This window comes from Psammomys obesus, unplaced genomic scaffold, assembly GCF_907164565.1.
Source record: "Psammomys obesus unplaced genomic scaffold, mPsaObe1.curated_primary_1811, whole genome shotgun sequence".
Taxonomy (NCBI): Eukaryota; Metazoa; Chordata; class Mammalia; order Rodentia; family Muridae; genus Psammomys; species Psammomys obesus.
In genome coordinates, this window is record NW_026591086.1 from 8,019,197 (window position 1) to 8,031,568 (window position 12,372).

Sequence of the window (12,372 nt, forward strand, 5' to 3'; positions counted from 1 at the left end):
GAAAACCACAACCAGTCAAAATTCAGAGTCGTGGAGCCCAGTCTCGATGGATACACATACAAAACACTTCACACCTAAAGCTCAGGGAACAGGAAAGGCTGGAGAGAGGCTCACAAGGGAGAATAAGAGGAGACAGAAAGACTGTAAGGACAAGAGAATCAGCATCAGGAATTCGCTGTGAGACCGTGTCTCCTAGTACTATCAGAAGCTTCACCCATGAAGTCTCACCCACATGACCACCCAAATGGGAGGAACAGCAACAAACACCCCAAACTGGATGGGGAAAAGCCCACAAGGCTTAAATCCTACACGGAGAGCTACAGGCAACTGGAGAGAGGTGGGCATGAGAAAGAGGACCTTCTCCAGGGGAAGAGCGTACCGATTGGTATTCCAGTTGCTGGATGGTCAGCCTTGAAAACATACATATGATATAAAAAAAAAAAAATTTAAAGAAAAAAGTTTTAAACTCTTCAAAAAGAATTGTGTTTGAGATTTATGCTTTGCCTTCATGTGTATTTGCGCACCACACGCAGGCAGGGCCCAGGGAGGCCCTGGAATGAGTCAGATCTGCTAGAGGTGAAGTTGAACTGCTGTAGTGGGGAATTGAACTCTGGTCCTCTGCAAAGAGCAACAAATGCTGCTGACCTCCGAGCAATTTCTCGGACCCTCGTTTTTTTATTTTAAGACAACCGTATCCCCCCGCCACCACCCCAGGTTGGCCTAAAACTGGTGGCAATTCTCCTGACGTAGCCTCCTGAGTGCAAGGTTACATGTGAGTGCCACCATGCTCAGCTCCATCTACCGTCGAATCTGTGAATGCCAAAGTTAGAGATACAGACAACCAGATGGACTTGGACTTTGAAATGTCACCCTGCTTTTTGGTCTATGCCTTGGGCTCCCTAGCCCCTTGCCTTTGATCATGAGCTGGGCCCCTTCTTCTCCAGCCCTGGCAGCCTTCCCTGTTCCCCAAGGATCCCCTCTCCAGCTGGAGGGCCTCCGTCTCAGGGCTGTGCAACAGCACGGTGGAGTCTGAGACGAGAGCTCCTGAGGTTTTTAGTGGAGGAGAGAAGGAAGGAAATGTTTGCTCCCACTGTCCTCCTCAGTCCTCTAAAGGCTCCCTTAAATATTTGCCTAAGCCTCCCATGGCTCAGCAAAGTGTCTTAGGATGAATGGAAGAAGTTGGGGGGAGGGAGGCGCTGGGGGAAGTAAAGGAGGGGGGAAAGTGACTGTCCTCTCCCCTTGGTTGTGTGCAGGTGACAGATGTAAAAGACAGCCTGCTTACACTGTCTACACTGCCCCTCTGCCCATCCCCCAGGCTCCCACTCCTACCCTGGGTTGTCCTGGAAACCTTGAGATTGATGGCTGACTCACACACACTGGGCCTAGGCCAGGTGGGCAGCTGGCCAGCAGGAGAGCCAAGAAGAACTACAGGCATCTCGGGGTCCCTGTGGGCATTTCGGGGGGCCGCAGTGTCCAGTTATGATACTTAATTCTGAACGGGAGCCACAGCTGGGGCTTGCTAGCATCACTGAGTGTGGGAAGAACACCTCTGTTCTCTCTCAGGTCTTCGGATTCTCCTGCAGGTTGCCCTTGGGCTGGGTTCTCATGGCATCATGACTTTAAAACAACAGCAACAACTTGTTTTTGTCTGTTTGGAGCCTGGGGAAAGCTGTTGTCAAGCTTCCTTCAGTGAATTTCAGATGTTTCTCAACACCTGGTAGGGGTCTTGGGTTCCCTGGAGAAGAAGGAAGAGGGGAAAAGAGGGAGTCAGTCGGGAAGGAGGGATGCTGTCTCTTCAGCTGGGCATACACATATCTCAACCTTGCTCCCAGACCAGCCCTGGGGTACAGCCTTCTTTAACTGCTCTCACTGGGACTGGCACTCACCTTAAAAGGCCAAGTCTAAGTGGCACCTGCTCTATGACATCTCCATCTTAGCCCCAGACTCTGAAATGCTGTCACTAACCACCTGCCTCCAATAGCTTACCTGCCGTTTGGCATATAGAATGTTAGCTGAAATCCATTATGAAAGGTGGGAAGAGGGTTTTCACCCTGTGTTCCCAAGTGGAAGGAAAGGAATACATTGAGTATGTTTTCTTTGTGCTTCTATGAACCTGTCACAGGGCAAGGCGCATGTGCACAGCCCATGTGTGATCATTTGCAACCACAACTCATGTTTGTGACCAAACATGAGGAGTCTCCTCCCACAAGTCCCTAATGCCTTCCTTTGGTACATGAGATCTGTGTTACCCCTTGAAGCTCTGGAGCCTGCAGGAAGTCCTGCTTTTCTAGACTTCACTGTGTTCGTCTCTGAAACCGGACTACCACCGCCCGGCTTCCCCTGCTCACAGAGCTGTCCTGACACTTCAGCGACGTCATGGACATGAAGGGCCAGTCGTCATTGTCAGGGGTCCCTCTCACTAGCTGAGTCTAGGATCCAGACTCCTCCCCCTTGTCTCCGGGTTGCCCTCTGTGACAGCTCACAGCGGCCACTATCCTTCCCCTGCTCCCAGCCCCTCAGCTGCGCAGCCCAGGACGAGATTCACTCTGCCCTTTGTGTGCTGGGCAGAGCCGTGCCAGGGACGAGTGGGGATGGCTGTCCAGCTGCCCCAGCCATCCTCCCTACCCCTCCTTGCTCGTCTTCCTCAAGCTGGCACACACAAGACAGCATGAGCAACTGGACCAGCAGAGGCTAGTGGGTGTCAAAAGGCAGAAGTGTCCCAGTCTGGAAGAAGGGGAACTTTAACTCAGAGCCGAGGTTCCCCTGCTGGCTGAAGCTGGGAACGATGGCTTTTCTTCTCCTTCTCCTTCTCCTTCTCCTTCTCCTTCTCCTTCTCCTTCTCCTTCTCCTTCAGTGGGGTTTCACTACCCAGACTAGCCTTGAACTCTTTATCATCTTGCGTCAGCCTCCCTCTAGAGAAGTGTTTCTTAACCTGTGGGTCAAGACCCTTTTAAGGGTCAAACAACCCTTTCACAGGGGTCGCATATCAGATAACTTGGATATCAGATATTTGTATTATGGTTCATAACAGTAGCAAAATTACAGTTATAATTGTAACTGTAATAAAAATAATTTTATGGTTGGGGGTCACCACACATGAACTGTATTAAAGGATTGCAGCGTTAGGAAGGTTGAGGACCACTGCTCTAGAGTGCTTGAATACAAATAGGTACCATCCCACCTGATTGGCGCACGCACCTCTTACTTTCTTTTGTGTTTGAGACAAGGTCTCGAGTACCCCAAGCTAGCCTCATACTTGATAGGCAGCTAAGGATAACCTTAAATTTCTGGTTCACTTACCTGGGCTCACAGTCATACATATACCTACCTTAAAAAAAAAAAAAAAAGGTGGGGCTGGAGATCAAATCATGATAATGGCAAACACTCTAACATCTCAGATACAGCCCCTAGCCACATGCTGGGGGCTGGAGCCCGGGGCCTTTTGAGGACTATACTAAACTGTATTCCCAGACCTCTACATCTTTAACATTATTTGTTTGTTTATTTGTTTGTTGAGGGAGGCATGGTCATGCCTTGGCGTGCATGTGGAGATCAGAGATAACTTTCACAACTTCGTTTTCTCCTTCCTCTATGTGGGTCCTAGGGATTGAACTCAGGTTGTCACCGTTGGTGGCAACCTGCCGAGCCATCTTGCCAACCCACACGCCTTTGCCTTTTTAAACAAAAATAGCTATAGAAAGAAGTGTTGCTGTTATATTTTTGCAAATCTCTTTAGTCTGAGATTTCATAAAAGACTCCCCATGTAGCTCTGGAAAATTCCAGAGTACTTTTGTGACAACATGGGAGTGAAAAAGACAAGCAATGTCCTTCTTAGGTAAAGTATGTTGACCTTGGAGACTCCACGGAAGGTTCTCAAGAAGCTTTGGTCTCTAGAGTTAGTTAACCTTTGAAGGATTGCTGTGAACTTGAAGTTGAGCTTTCGCGCCTGGGGCTACACTTTCCTTATCTGTAGATGGGAATTAGTGTCCCTTGCCTCCAAAAGGCCAGCCACTTAACCAGGCCAAGTCCACAGTAGAGATAGAGAGTTTGGCTGTTTTTCCCTTTCCGGTGGCCTCAGTTTCCTTGCAGATAAAACAAAGCCCTGAGCTGGAGCACATCCAAGGCGCTTCGATTCCATACTTCCCACCCGGGTAGGGCTACCTTTCCCTTTTCAGCTCCCAGGCACAAAAGCACGCTCTGTTCCTCAGCTGATGAAAACACGCTCGCTCCCTCAAGCTCCCGATCTTTCATGCCAACCTGGATGTACATGAGTCACCGGCGACATTCCCCTGATTTCTACGCCCCCTCACAACCAAGACATGCACACAGGTGCCCTTGCTGCACCGACAGGCCTGGAGAGCAGACACAGAGGCCGGTGGCCTGGTAGGGCACGCTGCGAACGGACGGGTGCAACCACTCCATCCTTTGGCTGCTCTCCCGCGGGCGCCGGGCCTGGGCCTCCCCGCTCCGCCCCCGCGCGCGCCCCCGCCGCCCGCGCCGCAGTCCGCGTCCACCAGCCCCGGCCGCCCGGTAGCTGCGGTCCCAGTTCAGCGCAGCGCTCCGGAGCCGAAAGGACTGCAGCCGGCGGCCCGAGGTCAGGAGGAATAGGTGGCGCCTAGAGAGCGGGTGGCCCGGAGCTGCCGGCAGCACGGAGGTGGAAGCTCTCGAGAGGGGCAGAGCAGCCTGCGAGGAGCAGCGGGGCGCCGGCAGGCTGGTGTAGGGGAGACCCTGCAGGAGGCATGGCCGGGCTACGAGCCAGATGGGGCCCTGGACGCGGGCTACTGGTGTTGTCCACGCTGGGTTTTTGCCTAATGCTGCAAGCCAGCGCCAAGAGGCCTCCTAAGACGCCCCCCTGCCCACCCAGCTGCTCCTGTACCAGGGACACCGCCTTCTGCGTGGACTCTAAGGCAGTGCCCAAGAACCTGCCTTCAGAGGTCATCTCCCTGTGAGTGTATACCTAGCCTTGGGGGTGGGGAAGGGAAGGAGGGCACAGAGAGCTCTAGAAGAGAGAAACCCTGCTCCTCTTTTCAGTGGATATAGGCCTCAGAACCGGGGATTCCAGGCCCCAGTCTGCAGGGAGCTCTGCAATTATACAGCAGCCATGGCTTAGGAAAACCAGAGTTCATGGCCAAGAATGAATCATCGCCATCAGCAGCGCAATGAGACCTACTGTGTGTGGGTTGGAGGGAGTGTCTACATGAGCATGCTGGCCCCTCCCTGTGAGGTCACAGGAAGGACAGAAAGCAGCAGGACTGATAGCAGCAGGGGGAGGGGTAACAAGCGAGACTGCCCTCCTGGTACCTTGGCACGGGCCAGCCTCCTGCCACCGGGTCGGCTGTTCTGCACACAGCTGGGCCAGCCTCACGTGCAGCAACTGGTCCGTGACCCCCACCCCTCTCCTGTGGGACTAGAGAGGCTGCCAAATCCCACATCTGGCTGCCCCATCCCTCAGCAGCAGCAACACACTGTGGGTGTTGGATAATGGCGATGGTGCTGGTAATGGAACCTGCTCTTGCCTGAGAGGGAAGGTGAGCCTGGGGCCACGGGTGCTTCCAGAGGCAGCAGAGGGAAAGAGTGATGAAAAGGGCACGGAGTTTAGGGAGTAGAGGACAGATGCAGGAGGGGATTAGGGCTGCTGAATACAGAAGCCACTGCCCTGTCCACCTCTGTGCCCAACACAGGCCCTTCAGACACTTACACAGTATTGACTCGTGTGTTCCCTGCAGGACCCTGGTGAACGCTGCCTTCTCAGAGATCCAGGATGGAGCCTTCTCCCACCTGCCGCTGTTACAGTTCTTGTACGGATGGCTTTGTGGAAGGGCGGGTGGGGACGTGGTAGAACCGGACAGATGCTGAGCTTGTGGGAGAGTGTGGAAAGGACATGCCGCAGAAGGTGGAGTGACAGGAGGGTCAGGAGTCCAGGCAGCAGGGAAACTGCATGCAGAGGCCAAGGATGTGGGCTGCAGAACACAGACTTGGCTTCTCTAGAGATTCCAGGGGAATTGGGTTGCAATGGCTTGCGCCAGCGCCAGAGACTGGACGCTCCAGGGAGGGCGTCTTCAGGGGTGGCTCCAGAGATTAGCCTCTGGGAGGCATTGTGGATAGCGGTCTGTGCAGGGCTAGCGTGGGTTGGCATGGGGGTGAGGAGTCTGTAGAAGAGGAGATGCCACAGAAGTGAGGCCAGCAGCCAGGTTGGCAGGACAACATTGTCTCCTGCCGAATTTAGGAGCAGACAGGGAGCTTGTGGCATGGAAATAAGTTCAAACCTGGTCTTACTGTCCAGGGGTCCTGAGGTCGGTAAGAAGGGTAGCCAGACCCTGAGGGAGCTCCGGGGTGGGCAGTGGGCATAGACAGCAGGCATACCTTGCAAGTTCTAATTCCTCCTTTGTCTCCCCAGGTTACTCAACTCCAACAAGTTCACGCTGATTGGAGACAATGCCTTCATGGGACTGTCACACCTGCAGTACCTGTGTGTGGGAGGGAAGGGTCAAGGGCAGGGTAGAAGGAGGGAGCAGGGGCCTAGCGGGCTGAGAGGGAAAATGCAGTGGGAAGGCTGGGAGTGGAACAGGAGGGAAGAGTCCTTGACTCCCCAGCTGTAGGAGCGGGCAGAAAGTCATTTCTCCCATGCCTCTGGCATCTTGCCTGTTACCCTATCACTACAGGTGTGAGGCTGCTGAAAGCCTGTCTCTAGGTCCTGTGCTATGGTCTGGTTTCAGACGTAAGGAAATCACTGCTGGGGGAAGGGTCTGGGACTCCAAGTAGCAACTAAGGCAAGTTCTTATTTTCTCCAGCTTCATAGAGAACAATGACATCTGGGCCCTCTCCAAGTTTACCTTTAGAGGACTCAGGTCCTTGACACATCTGTGAGTACCCGACACCTATACCGCATGGGACTGGAACCCCTGTATCCTCTGGATTTGGTCACGATCTTTAAGTAAGCCTGGGGTCTTTCTTGCAGCTCTCTGGCCAACAATAACCTGCAGACATTGCCAAGAGACATCTTTCGTCCCCTGGACATCCTGAGTGACTTGTAAGCCCTGAGTCCTGCCTCTTCCCACAAGGCCACAGAGGGCATTCCTCAGGAGGGAGTGAGAGGAGGTCGGAATTAGGGCAATCAGAGACTGGGAGGGTCGGGGTTTGAGGGCTTTCAGAAGGTGAGGTCAAGTTAGATAGAGTTGAGAGCCTTCCAAATTGGGGGTGCTTTGAGGCCGGCAGAGGCCTTTTCAAATGCACATTCAATGCGTAGCACAAACACCTGTGTTCTTAAAATGTATGGTTGGATTGAATTAACATTAAAGAACTCTAGCAGATCTGCAGCCATTTGCCATGATTTTATTCAAAAATAAAATAGGAGCCCCTGAATTCTTTCAAGGTTGGAGGAGTAGGGAAGTTACATAGACAGAGGGACAGGTTGCCCATTGCAAAAAAAAAAAAAAAAAAAAAAAAGGAAGCTGTTCAGGCCTGTAATCTCAGCTACCCAGGAGGCTGAAACAGGAGGATCACAAGCAGTAAAATTTTATCTCATGATTAAAAAGTAAAAACAAAAACTAGTGATACAGAGCACTTACCTAGAATATGCACGCTCCTGGGTTCCAACCCCCAGTGTTATAAAACTTCAAATTAAAAGTAAAAGAAAGAAAGAAGAAGAAAAAAAAAAAGCCAAAAGCCAAGGCACCTGGCCAGGTAGGTAAGCAAGCAGGGGCTTTCGCTCTACCAGCACACCTCTGACCACGCCTGTGTTGCGGGCGCCTGTGCCCAACCCATCTACAAAGCTACGAGTGGGCGGCTCACAGCAGCTTCTGAAGGCCAGGTGGGCTGGTGGGCAGAGCAGCTGAGGGTCTGCCCCTTCTGTGCCCCACCCTTACCATCCAGGGACCTCCGGGGTAACGCGCTGAACTGTGACTGCAAGGTGAAGTGGCTAGTGGAGTGGCTGGCCCACAGCAACACCACTGTGGCCCCCATCTACTGTGCCAGCCCTCCCCGATTCCAGGAGCACAAGGTGCAAGACTTGCCTCTTCGGGAATTTGACTGCGTCACCACCGGTAGGATGTACCTCCCTCTGGCTGAAGGCCACCCAGCTGGCCACACCTGGCGTCTATAGCCAGATCCCCACGACCACCCAGAGGATTGGTGTTTTGTTCTCTGGGCTTGATTCCACCCCCAGTCTTCTTGTCCCTGCAGATTTCGTCCTCTACCAGACACTGTCCTTCCCAGCAGTATCAGCCGAACCCTTCCTTTACTCCAGCGACCTCTATTTGGCTCTGGCCCAGCCCGGTGCCAGTGCGTGCACCATCCTGAAGTGGGACTATGTGGAAAGGCAGCTTCGAGACTATGATAGAATTCCAGGTACTTGCATGTAGCCTGCCTATGCTGGTTCTACCCGAGGGGGTGGGGGTAGGAGAGGTGATAGGAAGCTCTGTTGTTCAACTCCAGTCAATCCCTAAAGGAAGAAGGATGGATGAAGAAAGCCCTCTGCTTTGAAGAAGGCCAGTGTGTACAAAATAATAAATACAAAGTATATGCCTTTAATCCCTATGCTTGGGAGGCTCTGTGAGTTTAAGGTCAGCCAAGGCTACATAATACAGAGACTCCATCTCAAACAAACAAACAAACAAATAGATTCAAGACAGAGAGCTAAGGATGAAGCTCAGTTTGGTGGAGTGCTTGCTTAGCATGCACAAAGCTCAGCCTTAATGATGGTTCACACCTATAATCCCAGCATTTGGGAGGTGGAGGCAGGAATCTGGGGAACTCAAGACCGTATAGTGAGAACCTGTCTCAAAGAAAAGAATAAAACAAAGCAAAGCTTGCCGGGATATGGTGGCTCACATCTGTAATCCTGGCGCCTGGGATGCAGGCAAAGAAAAATCACTGCAAGTTCAAGACCAGCCTGGCTATCCAGGGCTTCCCTATCTCAACAAACAAACAAACAAAACAAAACAAAACAAATTATGCAGTCTGAGTCCTGCATTGGGGATGGAGTTCTGTAGCGGTCTGTTGTGGAGGGTGTTTGGAGGTTGATCTTCCATTTGGGTGTAGACTACCTGACACTGCCTAACCCCGTGTGCTTCTGTCCCGGCAGCCCCCTCAGCGGTGCACTGCAAGCCGATGGTGGTGGACGGCCAGCTCTATGTGGTCGTGGCCCAGCTGTTTGGCGGCTCATACATTTACCACTGGGACCCCAACACCACGCGTTTCACCAAGCTGCAGGACATCGACCCTCAACGCGTGCGCAAGCCCAATGACCTAGAAGCCTTCCGAGTCGACGGTGACTGGTTCTTCGCAGTGGCTGACAGCTCTAAGGCGGGCGCCACCAGCCTCTACCGCTGGCACCAGAATGGCTTCTATTCCCACCAGGCTCTGCATGCCTGGCACCGTGACACCGACCTGGAGTTTGTTGATGGCGAGGGCAAGCCTCGGCTGATTGTGTCTAGTAGCTCTCAGGCACCTGTCATCTATCAGTGGAGTCGTACTCAGAAACAGTTTGTGGCCCAGGGAGAGGTGACTCAGGTGCCCGATGCCCAGGCCGTGAAACACTTTCGAGCTGGCCGAGACAGCTACCTGTGCCTTAGTCGCTACATCGGTGACTCCAAGATCCTGCGCTGGGAGGGCACTCGTTTCTCGGAGGTGCAGGCCCTTCCCTCCCGAGGCTCTCTGGCCCTACAGCCCTTCCTGGTGGGTGGCCACCGCTACCTGGCACTGGGCAGTGACTTCTCCTTCACCCAGATCTACCAGTGGGATGAGGGGCGACAGAAGTTCGTACGGTTCCAGGAGCTGGCTGTGCAGGCCCCTCGGGCCTTCTGCTACATGCCTGCTGGAGATGCCCAGCTGCTCCTGGCTCCCAGTTTCAAGGGACAAACACTGGTATACCGACATGTTGTAGTTGATCTCAGTGCCTAGAGGGAGGTGAAGTCCTTTTGGTTCCTCAGGGTGGTGCTGTACGCGGGGCGGGGACCTCTGTGAGCAACTTGTGGCCCCGAGTAAAGTCACATGTGGCTAACCTGTATATGTAACCACACACACACACACACACACACACACACATATATACACACAGAAGTGGGCCTGGGCACATACCAGCCACTAGCCCATGGGAGCTATTCCCATCACAGTAATCGGCACGTACGTATGCGAGAGGCACCCAGTATCCCAGGTTCTCCTCTCTGTGTGTACCAGTGGCCCCCCACATCTGCAGTGACCCCGTGCTCTGCTTTCTCGCTAGTGTGTCTGGGTAACGCAATGGGTGCAGGCAGGGGTGAGCCATGGCCTTTTCTTCTCAGCTTAGCCTTCTGCCCTCTGGCCTTTCCTGCTCAGGGTGCCTGTGTGCCTGTTGGGCATCCACAGCTGTGCCCACACTTCCCAGTGTGCCTGCCCACGCCATGCCGCGCTCCTTCTGCATGCACCTGGGGACGCCGATGGAGACTTAGTCACGTAGTCCTGCATACCTGGCCACGCTCCTAGTTCCGTACGTGCACACGTCTGGGAGCGTGTACACGAGCAGGCTGGGTGCTGGGCGTACAGGTTTCCCTGTTATCACCTAGCCGCACCTTCTTGGAAGGTGCCTACAGCACCCTCACTCTCTCTGTTCACCCCAGTGTGCCCCCTTATGTGGCTAACAAGGATAATAACAGTAAGCATCACCATGGCCGCCTGGGGACAAAGCCACTTCATCCTGAAGCAATAATAACAACAGAGGCGATAGCAACTGGACTCCTTGCAGCGCCATGTACTTTTCTTCTCACTAGAGTTTTCTTCCATGACTCAATCCCAGCTCCCCTGGACAAAGGAGGAAAGGCTTTCTCTAGATAGTATTGCTTTTTCAAGCTCAGGCTCTCTCCTCTCTCATCCCATCTTTGGGATGTGGACCCCGAACTGTGATTGTCCCTTGGGTGGATGTAAAAACTGGCCAAGGCAAGAATCCCGAGAGAACCTGAGCTACTTGTGTGGGTGCCAGGAACATGCTGGGCGCCCTGGAAACCCTCCACTCTGTGGAGATGCTCTTAGAAGCATGGCTCAGTGGAGGCTAAAGATGGGTAGCAGGAGGGACGCCTAGGAACCAGGCCTCTGCTGCCCTCTGCTGTTCGCTTGGAACAGCAGCTCAGAAGCAGGAAATTGCCAGATTGAGAGGATTTCTTGTGGCCTGGGGCACCTGGGAGCAATGCTATGATTCCTTTGCTTCAAATAAAAAGTTCCACCCCCACCGCTAGCTCACAGCTGTCCTCAGGTGTTTTGTTAAGAGCAGAGCCAGCATGTGTCAGCTGTCCCTGCGACACACACAGACCACACCACCAGCTTCCCGGTCCTCTTCCTCTTGGCTCCTTTCCCTCAGAGCATTGGACGCCCTCAAGGTCAGCTGGCACTAGGGTCAGGAGTTCACGGTAATGCCACTCAGGTATGGGGCTGTGTGATGAGTCTCTTGCACCTGGGTCTGATTCACAGCCCATTGCTCCTTCCTGGAGATTACAGGCCTGGGACTTGCTGAGACCTAGGTCAGTCCCTTTGTGAGGATATCTTTACGCCACATGGCATAGATACGTTCAGCCTGCAACAGCCCTGTCTTTCTGTCATCCCCTCCCTGAGCTCCCCACTGAGCAAATGTCCACCATTGTCACCATCCCCTACCAAGGTGAGGCACCTTGGAGTCTTAGGTAATATCTTGGTACCTCTTCTCTGCATTTTATACAGCCACTAATTCATCATTCTTTATCTCTGGCCATTTCCCCTTGCCCCACTACAACCTTTATCCAAGCCTGTCCTCATTACTGTAGTCTCCAGGTCCCTCCTGCCAGCCTTCTTCTCAGATCCTTCCGGTCTGCCCTTCCTGAAACATCTCTCCATTATGTCATCTGCTACCCAGGAGCCTGCTTTGGCTCCCTGCTCTTCTAAAAACAAATCCATGGCTTTGTGCCTGACATCAAGCTCCTCAGGACCTGGTGCCAGCAGACCCAGCAACACCGGTCCCTCTCCTGCCTGCTTCCATTCTGTCCCTTTCTGAGGCTATAGTAAGAACCTATAACAAAAGGAGCTTGGGGAGGAGGTCATCAGACAGGGGCTAGGGCCAAAGCAGTGACGAGGGTCACTAGGGCGCATGAAGCATCTTAAGAACACGTAACACTGTGTTGCAAAACTGCCACGCTCAGCGTAGGACCTTTCTCCTTGTCTCTCCTCTTTACCTCCAGACTTGAACCAATGGGAACCCACTGCCATCTTATGTGAAAAGAAACAGGGGCAATGACATAACCTCAGGGGTGGGGTGCTGGAGTATGTACCCCACCCCCATACAAAAACAGACTCCTTCCCTTTTCCTGCTTCTCATTTGTCGTCCAAGGTTCCCCTCAGCTCTCACATGTCACATATGTGTCTGTCTTAGGG

The 12,372-nt window shown here is 53.1% G+C and overlaps 1 protein-coding gene across 2 annotated transcripts; it reads left to right on the plus strand.

Annotated features, from left to right (window-relative positions):
* Window positions 1-4,511: 4,511 nt before the first annotated feature.
* On the plus strand, window positions 4,512-11,206 carry Lgi3 (leucine rich repeat LGI family member 3). 2 transcript variants are annotated; one of them, XM_055609881.1, is made up of 8 exons: window positions 4,512-4,945; window positions 5,727-5,798; window positions 6,398-6,469; window positions 6,792-6,863; window positions 6,959-7,030; window positions 7,873-8,042; window positions 8,182-8,346; window positions 9,083-11,206. In XM_055609881.1, exons 1-8 carry the CDS (start codon window positions 4,740-4,742, stop codon window positions 9,898-9,900), a joined length of 1,647 nt encoding a protein of 548 aa, XP_055465856.1. In that variant the 5' UTR covers window positions 4,512-4,739; the 3' UTR covers window positions 9,901-11,206. The 2 variants fall into 2 exon arrangements, with proteins under 2 accessions (XP_055465856.1, XP_055465857.1); XM_055609882.1 differs by lacking the exon at window positions 4,512-4,945 and adding an exon at window positions 5,350-5,528.
* Window positions 11,207-12,372: the final 1,166 nt, after the last annotated feature.

Bases quoted from the DNA above. Each gene is read 5' to 3' on its own strand.
- Lgi3 (XM_055609881.1), top strand. From the start codon at position 4,740: ATGGCCGGGCTACGAGCCAGATGGGGCCCTGGACGCGGGCTACTGGTG. The intron at 7,031-7,872 runs GTAAGCCCTGAG...CTTACCATCCAG, and splicing joins CTGGACATCCTGAGTGACTT to GGACCTCCGGGGTAACGCGC. The intron at 8,347-9,082 runs GTACTTGCATGT...CTGTCCCGGCAG, and splicing joins AGACTATGATAGAATTCCAG to CCCCCTCAGCGGTGCACTGC.